The 22,969-nt window shown below is 40.5% G+C and overlaps 2 protein-coding genes across 2 annotated transcripts in view; one reads left to right on the forward strand and one right to left on the reverse strand.

The window, feature by feature from the left end:
* grm2b (glutamate receptor, metabotropic 2b) overlaps positions 1-18,127 on the forward strand; it is a 28,104-nt gene extending 9,977 nt beyond the window's left edge. Inside the window, 5 exon segments of the mRNA XM_034219082.1 lie at positions 10,499-11,336; positions 11,982-12,004; positions 12,006-13,046; positions 16,250-16,442; positions 17,081-18,127. Of these exon segments, the coding sequence (XP_034074973.1) occupies positions 10,499-11,336; positions 11,982-12,004; positions 12,006-13,046; positions 16,250-16,442; positions 17,081-17,154 (2,169 nt within the window). The 3' untranslated portion in view covers positions 17,155-18,127.
* Positions 18,128-19,080: 953 nt separating this feature from the next.
* rrp9 (ribosomal RNA processing 9, U3 small nucleolar RNA binding protein) overlaps positions 19,081-22,969 on the reverse strand; it is an 8,766-nt gene continuing 4,877 nt past the window's right edge. The window contains 6 exon segments of the mRNA XM_034219118.1: positions 19,081-19,586; positions 20,305-20,378; positions 20,518-20,597; positions 21,083-21,228; positions 21,348-21,383; positions 21,385-21,408. Of these exon segments, the coding sequence (XP_034075009.1) occupies positions 19,481-19,586; positions 20,305-20,378; positions 20,518-20,597; positions 21,083-21,228; positions 21,348-21,383; positions 21,385-21,408 (466 nt within the window). The 3' untranslated portion in view covers positions 19,081-19,480.

Consider the following 22,969-nt stretch of genomic DNA (forward strand, 5'->3'; position numbering starts at 1 on the left):
TTGACTAAATAGACTAGAGTAATAGACTGATTACACTACATCTTGCATCATTGTTATTTTGCCTGCTATTCAGAATACTGTAGCTTAAACAAAGAATTACAATATCCAATTTATTGTAATTTAGACTAGTGTCTTCTATTTCTGTGACAAATTAGTATAAATATGTGTACATTCTTGTGTCTATAAACTACCATAGTGACATCTTCCACTAAAGGTTTTTAACTTTATAAAAAATGAATGGATTTCCAGTGATCCACATCTAGCACTTATTGTGGTTGGTAGTGTCACAGACCCTCATTGTGACATCACACTGAGGTACACTTCAGATTGGCTTGTTCAAATAATAATTTTCTCTCATTCAAAAGTTGGTTAAACAAATAGGATTACCAGCTGCGTGATTTAAGAGCACCCCGTATAGACAATCCCTCTCTTCAACATGACCCACACACACAGAGGATATCAAGGTTGTTTGTTTTAGCAACATCTTATGATGCAAGACACATCCTTTAATACAGTCCATTAAAAAGGTTAGCGCTGATAAAAAACATGTGCTGTGTGCAACAATTACACATGCAGCATGACTAACGTTGGACATTTTCACACATGACATACATTAAGCATCACATGAATATTTTTCATGCAGTAGTGTTTATGCAGCCGGATCAAGGGTAAACGATACTACATGAAGATGGCATTGGCAGGTATAGCTGTTGAAAGTGTTAAGTTAATACATGTATTTCATATCACTCAGTTTTAGACGCTTGATTCTTAGGGTTGCTTTTAAAGATGATGCTGAGGAATGGATTCAGGTTCATTCATTGAGCAGGTCTCCCTTGAAAAAGAGATCAATGATCTCAATGGGATTTATCTGTATAAATAAAGGTTTGAAATCAAATGAAATTCCAGTGTTTTCCAACAAAGAGATGGAGATTGAGAACATTGACCAGCTCAGCAAAGAAGAGGGTGGGACCTCTGGATGTGAAATGTATTTTAATCCATAAATAATATATGAAATGATAAACGAGCATAAGAGAGAAGTTAAACCCAATTAACCCAAAAAGAAAACAAAACGACACAAGTTCAAAAACCACAGATGCTGAAACCACAACTCATTATGCTTGTCTTACAAAGCTCTAAGGCATTACAGTCCTGTTAGGTCCTTGTGTTGCACTAGTGCTCAAATAAAAGTTATTTATCACAGTTTGTACTTGATAACCAATTTTAATAAAATGCTTTATGTTGCAGTGTTTTGCAACACATTTTGTATTCCTTGCTAAAAACAATGCACCCATTCACTGTAATGGAAATATATCCTACAATACAAATACAAGCTCTACAGCTGCTGGTTGGTCCACACAAATATCCTCTTTTACATTTATTTTCAATCATATCCTGATGTTAAGGAGTTTTAAAAAATGTGCCAATGAGATTTATATGAGTAGATGGCCATGATAGTCATGAGCATGAGTACTAGAAAACAGTTCTTTTCCAAAAGTGGAAAAAATAAAGAACATTCTCTTTGCTGATTCATACACTTTATTTAGATTTTTGAATCCATACAAAGGCCAAAATGAAAACAACTAATACTGTAGTAGCATTATGGAGTGTTGGACAGGATGAGGCTACTGTAAATCCTGGTTCAAGCTAGCCTATAGAAAACTGATATAAGCATAACATTGATTGCAGACTCTGCAGCAAATAAGTCGTACAAGTCTCAACACACATTTGAGTTCCTTGCTAACATGTATGTAGAGAATTAATAACCACATGTCTTACTGTTCTTGTGGAGTATGAAAATTGGAACAGCATTTCATTTATAATGATCCACAGAAAGAAAAACTGAGAAGCACTGTTTAAATAAGTTGAATTTTAACTGTGATTCCCTTGTTAATGGCTGCTAAAACTCATCAGTATATGATCCAGAGAAGTTTGACAAAAGTCTACATTGATGAAATGTTCTATATGTCAGCATGCTGAAGCTGAATGGAGAGTACATTCATGGCCAAAACAGTTCAGACGGACTAAGCAGAGGATGTCCACCTCAGGTTGGAATCATTTAGAGAGAGAATCAGAGGGATGAAACCCTCTTTAATGGTCACACATGCAGAGCACACAGCACACACAGTGAAATGTGTTCTCTGCATTTAACCCATCCTAGTAGTAGGAGCAATGGGCAGCTATGTACAGCGCCCGGGGAGCAATGGGAGTGAGGGGGGAAGGGGGGTGTCCGGTGCCTTGCTCAAGTGCACCACGGCAGGGCCCAGGAGGTGAACTGGGACCTCTCCAAGTAGCAGTCCACACTCTATATTTAGGTCTGGTCGGGGACTTGAACCGGCGACCGTACGGCTCACAGTCCAAGCCCCTACTGACTGAGCCACTGCCGGACATTTAAAGCCCCTTCTTTACATAGAAGCAGATAATATAGATCTTCCCCTCTGTAAAGCTGATGATGCTTTGACAAAAGAACAGCATGTTTTTTTAAAAGCCTGAAAAGAGTGAATAAGTATTCAGCAACTGCACATTCACAAAAAGAAACTCACTGCTTTTGAGTGTTCTTGTATGGATTTCAATACATACCTCTACTGTCACTATGCTCAACAGCCTCTTTGTCAGCCCCTTTCACTTCCCGGGCGTTATAATGAATCGAGCCGTGAGAGCGCAGAGAAGCCCGTTGTGGGATTTTTCTGAGAGGTCACTGATTTACACAGTCCCTTTTTATCCCAGAAAAGCACTTTGGGGGCACGAAGAGTGTTACAAAACTGAGCAGGAAATGTGCCAGGGATGGTCCCGGGGAACTCTTCTTTTCCCATCTGTGGGGTGCATCCCCATTGGCTGGCAGGGACGTGTCCACCTGCGTGTGGAGAGGAGGCTGGCGCTGCCTGTGACGGGGCCAAGGACGAGATGTGGGAAATATGGTGGGAGACGAGCCAGATTCTCCTCAGCCTCGAAAGGATTCTTTTATAATTAGCCAAGCAATTTTTAGGAGGCTTTCATCATCTTCTTGCTCATCCTGGTGTAGTTTGTCTTCCCTGTTGTCTTCTCACTGTTTAATCTTTCAAAACTGAATCCTTAATGCCATCTGGGATGTTTGCCATATAGAATGGACCATGATTAGAGATGACTCAGTCCTAACATCCTACATGTTACAAATGTAACATAGACCACATGGAGTGGTCACATTCTAAACTATCCGCACAATTTTTTCTGTTAAAATAATACATTTATAAATTAAAAGGTTTTCATCTTGAAGTTCATCATTCAAATTCTGCTTAGAGGGACTCAGAACTTTGTCTTCAACTAGGACTTACTGCAAACAACCGTTAGTACATCTACACTGAAAGTTATTAATTATTGCTAATGTAATAACCACGAAAGAACAATACTTTTCTTTCCAGAAAGTTCTACAGCCAATGTAATATGTCTGTATATGTCCAATGATTGTTATTGAGATGCTACGATCCACAAAATGTAATAACCCAAAATACACCAAAAAACACCCACTAAATCCTTTAAGACCATTAGACAAACTCTGTCGAACCACTGCAGAAGCTGCAGGGAAGATCCTCAATAATAATAAAGTTGTAAGACTTCATATCTGTCCCACCATATATTGAAGTTCAATATTTTTGGTGTGCGGTGGTTTATTAAGTCTGTTTTTGTGTCGTGCAGAAGAACCAGAGAGGGCTCTATCTTATTGTGTTTCTGTCTTCACAGAGTGAGGCGGCTGGAAAGAAATCTTGCTTTGGTGTTAACTCCAAAAGGCTCTTGTTTATAATGTGATATTATGGCTGAATCCCCCTCCAACTCCCCCTCTCCCCTTCTTCTCTCCTCTCCGAGAAACTGTTTTTGAACTGGAGATTTTAGCACATTCGGAGAACACGTCTCAGCTCCCTAATTAGCACAACAGAATGTCATTCAAAGAGAAGGGAAACATTGTATCACTGAAAGGTTGTTCAATCAGACCTCCTTGGTCAATGATATTGCTAACCCATTGATTTTTCATAGGCAATTCCCTTCATCTTGTCTGTCTTAGAGTTGTTGTTTTTTTCACACGGTATCCCAGGAATAAATTATCAGTCTTAGCTTAAACCTGTGGCTGTACTTCAGACTCAATAACGGGGGGAGATTTCTGGACTTATCAAGTTTATTTCACAAGTGCCAGAGGCCCTAAGTAATATTTCTATGTTTCAAGCTTAGCAGATGATGAAGAGTATTTTTTTTTCTCAGATGTATCCTTGTACTTGAGAGTGCTTTGAAAGGTCGCTCTTGTGGTGAGCATTGTTTTGCTGGTGGGTGGAAATTATAGCTGTAAGTTTAATGTGAAGAATTGTCTTCTCCTTAAATAGCGCATGCAAGAAGATTCACACAAACGTTTTTTGCAGCTATACAAGCTCCAATATGAAGTCACAGCTCTGCACAGACATGAGCAGTGTGATCTTTTGTTTGAAACATATCTTTTGACATGTTCATATCGCACTCTGTTTAGGTCTTTGTTGAATGTCTGCTTCTGTGTTTGTGTGTGTGGGTGTCTGCAAATACAGCACACATTAAGGTCAGTTGTAAAGGAATGTGCTTTCCCTTGCCTTATGCATACAATACTGCAGGCTACCACACATGAGATCACATACAATTCTGAAATCTGTCTAAATGTTAACTGAAAAATATTACAGTATATTTCCCCCACCCATTGTGTCATCACTGTCTCATAAAAGATGATGTCTTTCAAATGTTTACAAGGTCCTTTTTACATTCATGTTTTTCATATTATACTCGATCATATATTCCTGTTTGTCGTGGTGTTAAAATAAAAAGAGTCAGAGATTGGAGCCTTTTTCGTTAAAAATGAATTTGTTCATGGTAGCACGCTGTCATAAATGAACAACACTACGCTACACCACAATATGTAAGGGGGAACTTGTTAGAATTATTCATCACAAATATATTTTAAAGAATTAATAGGGGAACATTTGTCTTCCCATTAAATAACAGTTACTTTCATCTTGTTTAAAGCGTAGGGTAACATTATCCAACACAAATGGAAATACAAATCCTCTTCAACTGTAGGACAGGTGGATAGCTGAACCAGCAGATAAATGATTAAATGGCACAGACTATTTATTTTTTATTTTCTGGCAGTGAGATGAACTGAGGAAGAACTTGGAGCTGGGATATCAGTTGGCAAATCAAATGCAAACGAGTGAATGCATCACAGGTGTGTAGCGTTGAGAAGTTTCCAATTAGGAAGAATCAGCCCCGCGTAGAGAGGGAAACTGCAATCATTGTGAAGAGCCTTATGCTCGGTGCCCGGGTTTGTCTATGAGAAAACAAACTAAATCCAACTTAATGAGCACAGAAAAAGGTAAAAAGTGTGTCCTTTGATGTTGAATGATTATTTTAAGTCACACTGGTGTTCTGCAGTATAATGACGTGTCTTATATCTAATGCCATGCAAGCCTTTATTCATATTCCAATCATCAACATGTAATCAAAATGGTATTCGGAAATCATATTGATTTCAAGGTCTTCATTCAAACTATTGCTTCTTCACATAGAAATACATAGAAGGAAAGTTGTGTTTTTGAATCGTAAGAATGTTTGCTATCCAGGAGAGCTAAGAGTACGATTTATCAGCATTTCCTTTCATGCTGCATTTTGGGTGATTTCCCTTCAACAGGAATAATATCTAATTTTCAGTAATTGACAACAACATTATTTCCAATTTTACGCAATTTTAGTATAGACTGCTGTTTATACAACATCTGTGTTTCCCTTTGATACAACGCAGGGTTTTAAAGTGGCAGAGCTGGTGCATTGTACATCCTGCTTCACCCTGCATGCCATACTGTATCTACTGTAGGGCTCGGCTTGACAGAGACCTCGGGGACATACAGATGGACTTTCCATGTTGAAAGAATCATGACAGATATATGAGTACGCCCTTGTTCCAGCTGTCTCATATCCTCGTTCAGCGCCCGGATCACATATGATGCATCTACACATCATATCAAGCATTACCGTCAAACTCATACAGTAGAGCTTGATGATATAGGAGGAGCTTTAAAATCATTGTTGAAAATATATTTAGATGTATTGACTGATCATATGGACACAAAAAAAACCTTTTTACACTGCAGTCCACCTTCTTTCACATTTGTCACTACTTTAAAAGCTATAGTATCAATAACTAAGAAATTGCAGTCAAATTCACAGTAAATTCATAAGCATTAAGCACACATTAAATATTGTTCGGCTGTTCGTCATGTAATGTGGTTGTTTGCAGCTTCTGTCACAAACAAGCTGCATCCCTCTGGGTTGAGCGACAAAGCTTATATGGAAGTGCCAAAAATTGCAGTTCATCAGCCTATGATCACAAAGGGAACAGAGAGAGAAGTGTTACACCGGTGCTTAAAGTGAAGGAGAAATATAAGGGACCTCAGAGATCCTCATCGATGTTTTCTAGTTGGCACACATACATGCATTTCTTTATTTAAAGATCCCCTACAGGCATGTTTAAAGATAAATATTCTGATGCTTTGCATATTCCTGTTTCCAATTTGTGTGAAAACTCTTACAAACAGTATCTGCTACTTTTCCTTAATTGAAAAATCCTTAATCAATGAATTAAACGTTCTCCCTTTAGAAGTTGAATACAAAAACAGCCTTCTAGTAAAGAACTCTTCCGTCAAACTCATAGCACTTTTTAACAACAACAAAATTCAAAGTGTTATAAGAGAAATACAAGACAATGTAAAAAAGATAGATACAAAGAATTTAAGATGAGAATAATACATACGTAACAATTAAATGTACACTGCAGTGTGAGATATGAATAACATTTAATGAAAAACACTTAAATCATTTCTTTTTTTAAAACTGCAGTTTCATTTCTGTAAGTCTGAACAAAGTGTCTCAGCAGACCGAGTCTCTTTTGGACATTATTGTTTCTAATATAAAGAATATGAAATACACTGCATTATAATAATACAATATGCCTCTCCAATTATTTGCCTACCTAAACCTACTTAATGTTTAATATTTGAAGTCTGGGACTGGGCTTTTTCTTGACATATCATGACATAAGCTATTGCAGTGCAGCATTAATCTCTCTATACAATATATTACAGTCACAATGTGTATATAATGGAGCTTGTTCTATACTTACTCTATTATACAAAGTTTGGCCTTAACAGAATACGTTAAACGTTAAACTCCTTTGGAAACATTAAAGAAAACAATCACTGTTTCACTAATTAACCTACTAAATAATAGAACCAAAACAAGACCTTCACTGCACAATGTTTTGCCATTATCATCGTGATATATTAGATATAACCTGTTGTGCTAATGCCGTCATTAATCGAATGAATGCAATGATTTGCAAGAACAGCAATTATTTGTGTGTAGTTGTACACACACAAAGAATAGGCACTGTTTAAATGGTTTCTACATCTTTAAAAAGAAAGGATAATTTATTTTCAACAGATTAATGTACTAGTTAATATAATAATGTATGCAAGAGGCTGCCTTAAACTATAATCAGAGCTTCTTATACAGGGACCATGTGGTGTAAATAGGGCTCTCTTTTGGATCTTAAACCAGTGGACCGTTAAAAACACCTAATTGGTACTTCAAAAAGCCGCAGTTGCTCCAAATGACCTATAAAGTGGGCTGTGTCTTTACTACGGATGTGTTCTGGTTAGAGTAAAGTCTAAAGTTCTTGGCATCTATAGACTATGATCAGGATGTTGTAGGTAATTGACGTCCATCAGCATGTCGGAAAGGTTTATCATGGCACATGTACCGTCTACAGTGGTATGACATAATTAAGAAATGAGATGCAAGTTGAGTTGAGCTTTTGGAATCCGTGCGATGAAAGCAAAGACTGTATAATGCAGTTATTTGGCTATATTCCTAAATTGTCAATAAAGAGAGCAAGAGGGAAACATCACAAGAAGACGAACAGACGGTAACTGTCACACACTCCGGTAACGTCCTGAAAGGTGCGCTGTCAAGCTTTTCCAAGAATCAATTGATGAAGGCCAACTGTCTGTCTGAAAATCCTGCAAGAGGAAACTACCTTATTACTATGCAAGTGTGACTGACTGTCTCAGTGTTGCTCCTCGTATGTGCTGCATACAAAATACTGTATATAACCTAGGCAATTAAAATGAATCAGTAAACGCTATTAGGTTTCCCCATATGCTACATATTGTCCTATGTTTATGTCTTTGAGTTAACATATAAGGAAATGTACATGTTAACATTAAAATTGCCATAGCCATACATGAACAACGCAAATCAAGTCTAATTTGATGAGACCTCTGTCCTATATTCTGCTGTAAACAGTGGACAGGGCTACTGTGGGTGCAGTGCACTTGTCTTAATACATCATATTTACTACATTCATCCCCTCAAGAACTTTTAGTGTGCCTGTGGTTCCTGCTGGCGCTTGTATTTGGGTTGTGCAGGATAAGCACACAGCCAATCAGAGATCAGGAGTAATGTCAGTCATTTCTGAGGCATACTGGAGTGGGATTAAATTGCATATTCAAGTCAAACAGTCTCCTCCATTTGTCTCAGTCAAGTAATGTATATGCTTCACTTTTTATTAGGGCTCGCCATAGCATTGAAAGGTGAATGTGTCAGGAGGTTAGATGTACTGTATGCGGTCAGAAAATGCTAGAAAACTCTTGAAGGAAGATAAAAGTACATAACCTTTGTGAAGTTATATTTATGCTGAAAAGGCTCAGCATGATAGTAACATGTTGTTGTTTTGCAGGTATAATGTTTTATGTGTTCGCCATTTTAATTGAACAATTAAATAGCATATGGTAATGATTATACTGTTTTTTTTTATAGAGGCTGAGGATAGCAATCATTGGTCACAAAAAATTAAGGTAAATAAAAAGATTACTTGATGGTGGTCCTAAAGAAAAAGTCAGCTAATAAAAGGTGTTCCATTCACTTATTTTATAAATGTGCAAGCACTGCACTCGACTCAAGGAATTATTTTTAAACTCACACTCTTATTCCTGTGTTTATTATATGTGCATACTTTTCTTGGAAATCAATAAAAAAGCAAGAGAAAAGAGAAATAGACTAGAGAGAAAATCAACTGAGACAAGAATGTATCAAATCTATCAAAACGTTTTTCAGGTATTCTAGTCCAAAACAAACCAACTAAAAGGCGGTTGATGAGTAACATGTTCAGGGCATTTGCCAACAGAAATGTGAACCAAGTCCCCATACAGCCCAATTGATTTATAATGTCACAGAAATGAGTGATTGCTCTGTTTAAATGCTTCTGAATAAAGATAACTGTGACAATACTTTTAATGGGACTTAGTGTGATTCTGGAAGGATTCAATTACATCCATGGTGAAGCCATTGTTTGGGAAGCCTCGAGGCAAACCATGATGCCTGAGGGAGGAGATAGTCATATTGAAGCTCATGGGTATTCGCTAATCACCACTGTTTCTCATGGGGGAATCCTGCAAAATGACAACTTTTCACCAGCTCCCTGTCAGCTCTGTAATGCTGGGTGGGAAAGTAATTGCCATGATTTTATGTTACCATGAAATAATTGTTTCAGCAGGCTGGTTTCCAACATGGATTCCTCACTGAGTTTTTAGTAAAAGATTATCATCTACCGCTGTTGTTAGCACCACCAACTATTATCTCCACAAGGAAATCAATAAACTAGTCTGGGGTAGGTGGGCATCAAAACTTCTTGCAGAATCTGTCTTGAGACTTAATGACTTGACAGAATGGCTTTAACTCGAGGAAAAAAACAGCAGACTCACACTGATAAAATTCTTATCGTCGTGCCATTGTTGGCACTTGTTATCTGGCACTTTCCGTGAAAGGATTTGTAGCGCTAGCTGCTGGTGATGTGGATCCCTGACAGAGTAAACAGTTTGAGATAGAGGAACATGGAATTGCTGCTTTTTACACTGCCAGTCTCCAACACAGAGCTGAAGCACATCAGACAGCAGCGCCGCCCTTTTGGCTCCACTTCACCTACAGACCAGATGGAAAGCAAAAAGGCTTAACAAGACTGGAGAGATTTGAAATGCAGCAATGCAGCTTTTTGTTGAATAAGTCTAATTTAAGGACTTTGATCATAACTTTAACTTGAACTTACTGCAATCACAATTGTCAGCAATCATCAATGCAATTTTAACCAAATAAATGTAACATTGATGATTGAGCAGCTGTATCATTCTGTCATTCTGTTAAAGTGTCTATAATCAATATTTTAGAATACCAATGGATATAATAACTAGTGTAATGTGACATTGGTCAATCGTGTTCACTGAATCCCTCAGATAATCATCACTGCATTCCCCTCAGCCGTACGCAGGTTTATGAGGTCAATGTAGCAATACTATTCTATCGGGGAAGGCTTTATGTATGTCATGCTTCTTGCGTTAGTGTCACTCCATAATATAACATTATATCTGATCAAAATATACTTTCTTTCCATCTCTTTGTGCAGGTGGCCAACCTCTTGCGATTGTTCCAGATCCCTCAGATCAGCTATGCTTCAACTAGTTCAAAGCTCAGCGATAAGAGCCGCTACGACTACTTCGCCCGCACCGTGCCACCTGACTTCTACCAGGCCAAGGCCATGGCAGAGATCCTGCGTTTCTACAACTGGAGTTACGTGTCCACAGTAGCTTCAGAGGGCGACTACGGTGAGACTGGCATTGATGCCTTCCAGTTGGAGGCCCGCACTCACCAAATCTGCATCGCTACTTCAGCCAAGGTGAGCCGCTCCATGAACCGCCAGGGCTACGATAACGTGATCCGCTCTCTGCAGCAGAAGTCCAACGCCAAGGTGGTGATTCTGTTCACCCGCAGTGAAGATGCCCGGGAACTGCTGGTGGCCGCCGCTCGCATGAACGCCACCTTCACCTGGGTGGCCAGTGATGGCTGGGGAGCGCAGGAGAGTGTGGTGAGGGGCAGTGAGACGGCAGCAGAACGGGCTTTCACCATCGAGCTGGCCTCGTACCCCATTAGAGAGTTTGAAGATTACTTCACCAAGCTGAACCCATACACCAACACAAGGAACCCGTGGTTTAAAGAGTTCTGGGAGCACCGCTTTGGCTGCAGCCTGCAGGAACCTGGCTGTAGTGAAAACAGCCTACGAGATGGACGTTTTGAGCAGGAGTCCAAGATCATGTTTGTGGTAAATGCAGTCTATGCTATGGCCTATGCTCTGCACAACATGAGGCAAGCGACATGCTCCAACGAAACCAAGGTCTGTGATGCCATGAAACCAGGCAATGGCAAAAGGTTCTACAAGGAGTTCATCTTGAAGACAAAGTTTGAAGGTAAGCACAGCAATCGAAGCAATTGAGACACCATTTATGTTCTATGAACATCTGAGAACTTGATTAAATTAATTGTGAAGGTTTTAATGAAATGCAGATATACATGGCACTGGAACAAGATATGAAATGATTTCCTCTGCAGCACTGAAAAAAGGCTTTGTAATCATTCCATTAAAACAAATGATATAGGCATGGGTGATTCAGTGGGAATAAACATATATATATGTTTATTCCCACTGAATCACCCATGCCTATATAATAAGAATATTCAATATTGGTTTGAATGAATACTTTCGATTCAATTCCAGGAAAGAAGTATGTTGAGTGTTTATAATCATTATAACCTCAGAAAAGTGAGTTTTTTTATGTTGATATTTTAATGTTTAAGAGCACCAATGAAAATGGAGATACTTGTAGAATGTGCATAACCCTTTACCATACTTCAGCAGTGTGAAGCATTCACATAACTTTTAAAGATATAGATTAGACTGATTTATTTCACGGAGCAATTAAGTTACAACATACATTGTCCCCTTCTAGTGGTAATTATTGTAATATCTTTGTCTTACTGTCTCACGACTTGAGTCTTTTTTAAATCTATACCTTAGCTTTAATAAAAATGATTGTACTTTTGCTTCCTACCAGCTCCATTCAGACCTGCAGACACACAGAAACATGGTGCGTTTTGACTCTTTTGGCGACAGCATCAGCCGCTACAACATCTTTCACTACCACAAAGAAGATGGGAAGTTCGTCTACCGGAAGGTCGGCTACTGGGACCAGAACCTGACCCTGAACACCAGCATGATACCCTGGCGTGACTCCGTGACACCCACCTCGCAGTGCAGCGACCCCTGCAGGAAGAACGAGGTGAAGAGCATGCAGCCTGGAGACGTGTGCTGCTGGATCTGTATCCCCTGTCAGGCCTACCAGTACCTGCACGACGAGTTCACCTGTGCTGACTGCAGCTTCGGCAAGTGGCCCTTGGATAACTTGACTGGCTGCTATGATCTGCCTGAAGAATACATCCGGTGGGAGGATGCGTGGGCCATTGGACCTGTCACCATCTCCTGCCTTGGTATAATGTGTACTCTGTCAGTGTTGGGCCTGTTCCTGAAGCACAATAACACGCCTGTTGTCAAAGCAAGTGGACGTGAACTCTCTTACATCCTGTTGCTGGGAGTCCTGATGTGCTACCTCATGACCTTCATCTACATCGCCAAGCCTTCCACTGCAGTTTGCACCTTACGCCGACTAGGCCTGGGCACCTCCTTCGCAGTGTGTTACTCAGCTCTTCTAACCAAGACCAACCGTATTGCTCGCATCTTCAGCGGGGTGAAGGATGGAGCCCAGCGGCCGCGCTTCATCAGCCCCGCCTCCCAGGTAGCAATCTGCTGCATTCTTATCTCCTGCCAGCTGCTGGTGGCTGTTATCTGGCTGCTGGTGGAGGTGCCAGGGGTTCGGAAGGAGGTGAGCCCCGAAAGGAGAAACGTGGTCACCCTGAAGTGCAGCAGCAGGGACACCAGCATGCTCATGTCCCTCACCTACAACTGCATCCTCATCATCCTCTGCACCGTCTACGCCTTCAAGACGCGGAAGTGCCCTGAGAACTTCAACGAGGCGAAGTTTATTGGGTTCACCATGTACACCACCTGCATCATCTGGCTCGCCTTCCAGCCCATCTTCTATGTCACTGCCAGCGACTACAGGGTAACTATCTATGAGAATGCTTTTCTATTAAGTCAACAGAGTATTTATAATTAATATATCTAAACACGTATCAATGTAATGTAAACAAAGTCTATAAGTGACTTCCCCTAGTGTGTTTATCATTCCTAAAGAAGAAGGTGTCACTATCACATTCCATTTGATCATCGTCACCCAGACTCATGAAAGAGCGAGCTTTCATTTCATGTGGGCTGAAGGATCTTTCAAGACAAGAACAAAGACTCTGGAGACACATCAGGCTGGAATATACAGATAGAAATAATTAATGACAGTCAAACTGATTCATTGAATCAGAAATTATTAATGACACATTCCAAGTGCAAAAGATGATTTCTGGAGGTTTATTACAGTTTGTGTTTCAGATGCTAAGATTATATCACAACTGGCTCTTTATAGTGAACTCACTTGGTAGTATATGACCTGTAGGAAAAATATAGTTGTAATCGGGGACATGGAGTACCGGATAATTTAGTTTACTGTCTCCATGATATTCAGAGGAATAGGACATAATCTGTTTTTACATAAATGCTAAAGGCCACATTTACCCTGCATCTCATTAATGGAATTGCTTAAATGGGTTGAATATGCTTAACTATTACATGACTTGTCTGAAGTACAGCAGCATGCCAAACATTTGAATATACATTTAATTTTCCTCAAGCAGAAAATGTTTAGCTGCAAGGGCATATTAATGTATTTATCCATGCAGTGTAAAGCAAGACAAGGAAGACGAACCAACGGGCATGAAGCTGACAGACCTTGTAAGTTTGAACGCCGCTGCCTTAGGCGCAATCAAGGCCGTTGCCACAGCATTTGTTTAGGGTGTGCAACAAGGCCTTTGTTGTGCAAACAGATGGGGGAGGCCTGGATCACACGCTTTATCATCATGCGGTACCTCAGGCTTTTCATGTCTGTAGTGATCAACCTTCCCCATCCCAAACTGAACCTTTACCTTCCCTGATCCCCAGTATGAGCTATGAGACCAGCCGAGCATTGTGGGATATACGTCTTCGTACCGGAGAGGCAGCACAGAATATTAAAAGAATGAGATGTTTGGTACTGCAGCAGCGACCTTGGTGCTTTAGTCCTGTGTGACAGCAATAGTAATGGCTGTGGGTTCAGTTGCTACATTTTAAATTAGGGTTGGATAGCACAGACATCTTCTAATGGGGGACAAGCCTTGCTGCTCAGTGAATCATGATGAACTCAAGGTTTCAGAAACTGTTACTTATACTCTTGCCTTTACATTTATTCCTCTTATGATGGAAAGTGAACATCGGCACGGAAAATAGTCATTGTTTAACGCATATGTTGTTAACTATTTTAAAAGAGAAATTGCCGTTAATTAAAATACTGAATTATAAAACATAAGAAAAGTGCAGCATTAGTTTATCATATGCAGTTATATCCAGGTACAAATGTATTTCAAACAATTGTGAAGATATCTATTTAAGAAAAAACATCAAAGAAATCTCATAATGGAATATTTAAAAAGCACAAAGCTTTTAACTCAATTATTTATTGTCTTTGCCCTTAGTTTTAGAGTAAGAACACAGGAGGGTTTACACAGCAAAGTCCTTTCTAATAGTTTGTTTAAAGAACAGTTCACTAGCAGGAACCACGCCACAACAGTGTGATGTTTGTACGTTTATTGAAGTAACATGTGAATGATATGAGGGGGGTGAAGGGATGATCTGGGAGGACGAGCTGTGGTCCGTGCAGTGGGAGAATCAGAGTGGGGGTTCCGTCTCCGGCATGATCTGCGTGGGCTGATTACGGGCCCCCAGACAATACCTGGAATTAAAATGTTAGTATAAACAGCATATTAATATAAATGTTGACGGGCAGAGGATGTTGGGATGAAGGGATGGAGGGATGAGGGATGTAGGGATGTAGGGATGAGGGATGTGGGGATGAAGGATGTAGGGATGAGGGATGAGGGATGTAGGGATGAGGGATGTAGGGATGAAGGGATGTGGGGATGAAGGGATGTAGGGATGAGGGATGTAGGGATGAGGGATGTAGGGCTGTTGGCTGCAGGGGTGTCGGGATAGCGGGCTGCAGGGCATGTAGGGATGGGATCGGGATGTAGGGATGAGGGATGTTGGGCTGAAGGGATGTTGGGCTGCCGGGATGAGGGATGTAGGGATGAGGGATGTAGGATGAGGGATGAGGGATGGAGGGATGGGGGGCTGTAGGGGAATGTTGAGGGAGGGAAGAAGGGATGGATGGATGTATCGCTCGGTGTGCGTCGGAAGGGGAACTGTATGGGTAGAAGGGAGAGGGAGGGTGAGTTGAAAGGATGGAGACAAGCAGTGGCCGGAAGTTTTGCCGGATATAAATAGGGGTGGCCGTGGTTCGAGGCGGAGTTTTAGGCGTGGCTATGCTCCTGACCTATGTTAACAATTTAAACCTCATTTAAATGGAAACAGTTTCAATGCTGTAAGAGATAAGGAGCTGCGGACAAAAGACAAGTGAAAGTATTATTGCCTGCAACCTTGATGGGTTTTTTCACCAGTTGTTTTTGTAGTCTAGAGTTTAGATTTATGAGGACTTTGCATATTTCTGCAGTGTTGTTGTTGCACGGTTATGTTTAGGATGGATTTCCACTTCATGCTGTGGTTCTGCAAATAGAAGTTCCTGGACTGCAGGGGTAACCAGTGGGGGTGGGAAGAGATGCAGCTCTGGAAGATGACCCAGCAGTCAGCTCACATTAGCAGCTGAAATATGACTAACAAGGCCCTGACTTTCCAGGACAGCCAGCTGTGCTGTTATTCGTGCCTTATTCTTCTTCTAGCCTCATATTCATGCACATACAGATACACTATTAGAATTGCTAACATTTATAACTGAAAACTTCCACACACATAATACCACTTGAATATAGCCTGAAACAGACTTGGAAGACTTTGGATTTTGGTATGCCTGCATGATAAGGCCAATTAAAGATTACATTTAGGATGAATCCTCTAAATACATCTAATTAAAAGTGTCCTAAAGTTAAAGCACATGATCTGACATATGATGCAAGTATGTGGCGTGTATGCATACAAGTATTGTGTGGGTGGAAGTGAGGAGTGCCAGGGGCTTTGAACAAACTTCATTAGTCCCTTTGAAGCCAAAAGGAGGATCTCCATGGGGCCGACTGATTATATTATCATCACCCACTATCTTTCTCCTCACAGGTGCAGACCACCACCATGTGCATCTCCGTCAGTCTGAGCGGCTCGGTGGTTCTCGGCTGCCTCTTTGCCCCCAAAGTTCACATCATCCTGTTCCAGCCCCAGAAAAATGTGACCTCTCTGAGAGTCACAACCAACCGCTTCAGTGCCACAGTGTCAGCGACTGCATCCGCTCCCAGCTCCAGCTACTCTAAAGGTACAAGTATCCACAGTATCTGCCACTTAGTGCTCTATCTAGTATTGGAAACATTGGGCAAACACCGGCACACAGGCAACTGTGTTAATGAAGGTTACTGACTGGATCTACATCACAAATTTGAAGTCATAACAATACAATCAAGGAAAAATCGACAACCTGACCTAAATGCAACACTTGCAATAACACCATCATAATAGACCACCGTCATTTAGACAATGTTTATACAATATTACACCTTTTTTAAAGATATTTTGGTTTTGCATCAGCGTGGCCCAGCATTTAAATCCAGTCATTACAATTATTTTCATGTTGGATAATAGAAACTCTTATCTAAAACTCATTAAATAACGTCTAATGACGACCATTCACAGCACAGACTGCACAAATAAACGGAACATATAAATTGTTCCACTTATTATAACTTTTTTTTTAACAGTTTTAGTTTAAACAACTGTGAATGTAAAGACATGATGCTATTTTTCCTGTTATTCCTTCACCTGGACTAATGACATTGAAGTCATCTGTAATTAATGTTTAATTTAATGATTTAGACTCAGCCAGAGGAGGAGGAAGTATTTAGGGTAAATGGAAATAAAACTAATCTAATCTATCTAATGTTGTTTTTCCTCTCCCAGGATCAGCCTCTAACTATGTGCCAGCAGTCTGTAACGGCCGCGAGGTTGTGGATTCTACAACGTCCTCTTTGTAAAAAAAAAAAAGAAGGTTTCCCTCTAAGCACAAGACACCATCCCATCATCACTCATCCCTCCATGAAACAGGGCGGTGTATGACGGAGCCCCCATGCCATCCAACATGCTGCAGAGAGATAGTTCTGTCTGGGGTAGACTGACTGACCAGCGGCAAGGGTAACTCTTTACTGTGAAAGTGATGTTTCTACAGCGCGCAGTATAGTATCATTTGTAAAGCCTTTTTGTATAGATTTTAATATGCTGTGATATCCTTGTTTTACAGATAGACGAAATGCACCGTGCCTTGTCCTAAAGAGTCTTGTTGTCAAATGGGTGCTTGTGAAGCAATAGTGTTATACAAACAAAAGGCTATTCTTATCTCGTCCTTACAGTGCTGTGAGTATATCCAAATGTTGTAGACATTGATAAAAATTGCTTATGAAAATAAATGTAGCCCTTCTGTTCCACAAAATATGTGACTAACCTTAGTGAATGTGAACGAGTTAGGCAACTAGAGAACATAAAGGATGTGTGTTGATGTAGATTAGTGTTTGCTTTCCTGTAATTTATGTAAATAAAATAGTTTTTCTTTTACATTAAACAAATAAATACTGCTTTGTATGCATTCACAATTGCAATTATATTATAACTAAATGCAGCTATTCAGAGACGATAACAGCTTGAGTAGGCTACACATGGGTTCGATTGTTGTTTCATCTTGAAAAACACATAAACCTTTTTTTAAATATCTTTAGTTGAACCAACAAAGTATTGCTTACTTTATTTTGACCCCAAGTAAAATAAAACTGAAGATGTTAAGTTTGAGTGACCATTTCCCGCCTAAATAGGAGAAGCAGCATGATTTCTAATTCCGTTGTTACCAAGACTTGTATTTGGTGCTCTTGATGTCAAAGCTATAACTATTGGTGTAACTACTAGTTAAGTATGTGCAATTATACATGTTACAGTGCCTATTAAAATGTATTCACCCAAGCTGGACTTTTGCATCTTTTTTATACATATTGGAGTAGTAACCTGATATTAAATTGTAAATACCCATGTATTAACAACCTGCCCACTGTCTGCCTTGTCTGTTTCCATAGGTTAATAAAACATTAAGCATTCCTGCAGCAGATCCAAAAAACAATTCAAGGTCAAAAGTACTTCAACAGTGGGTAGAAACAACATGGTAGAAAGAATGGTCGGATTACAATTAGGCACACACAATTCAATTTGGATATGTTACCAGCAGGCTGATAAGGAATTGTGCAAGTGAAACGCAGAGGGGGCCGGAGAGGACACCTGCAGAACCTCAAAAAAAGCTTCTCAATATAATACTTATGCTCAACACTAACCCACCTGTATTAATTGTTCCCCTATATTGCCCCTATGCCCTGTAAGGTGTCCTTGGGTGTTATGAAAGGCACCCCCCAAAATAAATGTATTATTATGTGACCATTATTTAGGGTTTCAGCGCACTTTTGCCACTGTCAATCTTATTGATGGTTACATTCAAATATTTCAAGCCACCCTATTTGGTGTAATTCTAAAACCTTTTGTTGCATTACCCTTGAATGTTCTCTCACAATGACATTTTGCAACATTTAATTTATTCCGTAGGTCTTCTACCAACAGAGATAAGTCTTTCGCCTGTAGAGTTAATTGTAATTTAATGTTGCTTCAACAGGTTGACAATAACCCACAGATAAGCAGTTACCATGACAATGTAGGCACTTAACCCATCCCCTAATGATACAGAACAATTATGTTGAATTTTCCGGCACACAATTGGATAGAATTAAAGCAGAATTCTGAAAAGTACAAAACAAGGAGGATGAAATGTTTAGTCCTGGATGTGCTGATGCCTAGAATACACATTTTTCTCACTTTGGTAACGATCGTGACTCAGCGAACCCTGCCTGAATCCTTTAAGAAAACAACAATAGTTTACAAGGATACAAGTGATTATTTATTTTCATGTATAACACAGGATTGTGCCACAAGGGGAAGTTACATGTAACTAACTAAGAAAAAAGACAAAAAACCTCTCATTTGTCACAGCCGGAGGAGAGAGGCTGCTCTGTAGTCCGGTGGTACGCGGGGGGGGTCTTCTGTATCTCGTGCACGATGGCAGCACGGTGAACTGGCTGGCTGCGGTGGGTGTTGTCCAGCTTCACTAATGCTGTTAAAGCTCCTCCCAAAACTAAGATACAAACCAACAGCAAACACCTGTATAAACGATCAGGGTCGTCTTCAAAATGTTGGGTTTTCTTTCTCAAGGAGGATGTACAAAACAGTCAGCTTTTTAACCTTTAATTTACAAAATAAAAGTCACTGAACAGTCCACTATTCAGCTATCTTAACTTCCTCTGGACTTGGAGTTGGTTTCCTTTTGAGAGGAATAATATAGATCCCATTCTTGGCCTCTTTTAATCTCCACCATCGGCCCAACCTGCAGAACAAACAAACCAAAGTTAAATCACAGGTGACAGATACCAGCAGAGCACATTATCCAGAGAGCTATAGAAACAAAATCTGAAACAGAAGAGGATAAAGACAATCGACTTTTCTTTTGTTGTTTTTAGATTGTAATGCAAATATAATTATGTGACACACTGATCCACCCACAAAGAACAGTTGTGCCTCAAACCTTTGTGAAAAGTGAATCAACATCGCACTCAGACATTGACTGGAGTTACATTAGCCTTCAGGGTTAGTTCAGACAGTAAGCACTGACTGTATTCAGAGTGCTTTATTAACTTTAGATAAAAACCCTCATTACAGTTTTAACAGTTACTGGCAAAGCAACAACAACTTCTGCTAATTCAATTATAATCCAAGTATTTGTGTGTTGTTTTAATTTGACAGTGTAGTCACGAATACTAGAAATCCACCGTTACATTTCCCATTGTAAAATACTGTTCTGTAGTTTCTTTCAATCCACTAATGCCATCTGAGGCTAGGATCCTATCTTTCAAGAGAATTGGAAACAACTGAGGCTGCATTGAAAGAACAATCAAAGTAAAGTGTGGTTTCCCCCTGACAGGCAGAGAGATGGATTAACACTGTCATCTGGTGGACATTTCATTCCCTGGACATAAACCCACTCTGACAGCTGATAGGACCTCTACCTACTGTTTCTATGGTTACATGATCATTAGTTCAGTTACCTGTGCTCCTGTCCGACTCCTGCCACCAAGAACTGACCGGAGCTGGAAAACTTCAGACTGTTGACAAAACCACACTGCGACAGAAAGCAGAGGGAGAGACACGATGAGATATTTGAGACAGAATGCAGGAATGCAGTGAGAATAATGTTTATAATTGGCTGAAAACACATCTTGAGAAAATGTGACGCTTTTAAAAAAGATAAAGAAGCTCACCACTGGTACACTGAACAGAGGCTCCAGTTTACGGTAATTCTGGCCACACTTCCACAGCTTCACCTCCGAGTTGTGAGAGCCTGCACAGAGAATATTACATCAATACAGACAGCAGAACGTCTAATGTGCGGCTAAAGACACACATACTAGCATCAACTGTTCTAATTATGCGTGTACTTTATTTATCCCGAAGGAAATGTTGTGCCAGTTACAAAAATACAATAAACACAGCAGCATAATAGTACAAATGTACACTAAAAGTGCAGTAAAAAAGAGCAGTTGAATATCTACAGGAAACATCATTAATGTAAAATATTACCAGTATTTAGTGGTGCAAAAAAAAACCGTAGTGGCAGATAAGTAATTGCACGTTATCATAGCACATTATTAATAATAATAATAATACGACAAAAGTGTACGACAATTAGTCATACATTATTTGAATTCATTTAACAAAAAACTGTTGTTTAACTGTTTCATTAAAAAGCATCCAGCACAGTTGAGTGGGTGTATATATGTGTGAGAATAAAAAGCTGGTGAGGAGGACTCTCACAGCCGGAGGCACCTGAGGCGACGGTATCTGAGTTCTGAAGCGCCGCCACCGAAGAGACCCAATGAGCCTGCTGCAGCCCCGCTTCACCATGGCGACCGTGAGCCTGCTTTACTGTGCTGAGAGGCCTCTTCTTGTTGACACTCCACAGACCCACAGAGCTGAGGCCGTGTAGACAATGAAATGAAAGGACACAGAAGAGAAACATGAATACATCTGTTAACACAGATCAAAAACAGCATTGTATACGATACGACTGTGAAAGCTGCGGCTGCCTTACCCGTCGTCAGCTCCTGAAACCATGTGCTCCTCGTTTGAGCTGGATACAGTCGATGGATCCCCTGTAGGAAGACAGAGGGAGGACAGAATGATGATGGTGTTAGTTTATGCTTACATGGACTGTATTTCACAAAGATGAAAATTAAAGATATGATGTACAGTTCTCTAACTAAATATATTCTGCCATGAATTTAGGAAAACAAAACACAATTATGCTGTAATCCCAAAGATGGAGGATTATTTATCAAATCTACAGGGCCCAGGAGTTCAAAACTTTTAATCTCAATCAGATCAGATTTTGAAATCCCATTTTTTGTGATCCAGGATCAGACAAGTCGGCCAGATTTTGTCCCTGGAGTTCAAAGCAATTCAGGATAGGATCAGCCTGATCCAGATTACGATTTTTCAAGATGACTAGATCCTGAATATCAGTGCTTTAATCCTACCGATCGCCATCTAGTGGACATAAAAAATAATACAAGGAAGACAACAGAACACATTACAGAGACTTCTATTGTCCGCAATTACTTTGAAAGGTGATGACAGATGATGGACTTTTTTTTTGTTGAAGATATTTTTTCTTTAATCTAAATTACATTTGTGATTGACAATCTTTGTTGTGATACTTTCATGAGCATAAACATTTATGTTATGGTCCCCTCCTCTTCTCCCTGTACACAAACTCGCTCGGATCAGTCATTAGCCCGCATGGTTTTTCTTACCACTGCTACGCTGACGACACCCAATTAATTCTGTCCTTTCCCCGCTCAGAGACCCAGGTCGTCGCATGCATCTCTGCTTGTCTAGCTGACATCTCTCAGTGGATGTCTGCTCATCACCTCAAGCTCAACCTTGACAAGACTGAGCTGCTCTTCCTTCCGGGAAAAGATTGTCCCACTCTTGACCTGACATCAACATCGGCACCTCTGTTGTTTCCCCGACTCAGACTGCAAGGAATCTGGGTGTGATCCTAGATAACAACCTGTCCTTCACTGCAAACATCGCTGCTACAACCCGTGCTGCAGATACACGCTTTACAACATCAGGAGGATGCGTCCCCAGCTGACTCAGAAAGCGACTCAGTTCTGGTCCAGGCTCTCGTCATCTCACGCCTAGACTACTGCAACTCCCTCCTGGCTGGTCTACCTGCATGTGCCATCCGACCTCTGCAGCTCACCCAGAATGCAGCGGCTCGTCTGGTCTTCAACCTTCCTAAATTCTCCCACACCACTCCGCTCCTCCGCTCCCTTCACTGGCTTCCGGTAACTGCTAGAATCCACTTCAAGACACTGGTACTTGCTTACCATGCTGCAATGGATCTGGCCCTTCCTACATCCAGGACATGGTTAAACCGTACACCCCAGCGCGTGCACTACGCTCTGCATCAACAAACGGCTCGCTGCGCCCTCGCTGCGAGGGGGACCCAAGTTCCCATCAGCAAAAACACGTGGGTTTGCTATCCTGGCTCCAAGATGGTGGAATGAGCTCCCCATTGACATCAGGACGGCAGATAGCTTGCACATCTTCCGGCGCAAACTGAAAACTCATCTCTTTCGACTCCACTTCGAGCGTTAGAACTATTAACGAAGCACTTTTATACTAATAAAGGACTGGCTTACCTAA

Source organism: Gymnodraco acuticeps, unplaced genomic scaffold (genome assembly GCF_902827175.1).
Source record: "Gymnodraco acuticeps unplaced genomic scaffold, fGymAcu1.1, whole genome shotgun sequence".
NCBI classification, from domain to species: Eukaryota; Metazoa; Chordata; class Actinopteri; order Perciformes; family Bathydraconidae; genus Gymnodraco; species Gymnodraco acuticeps.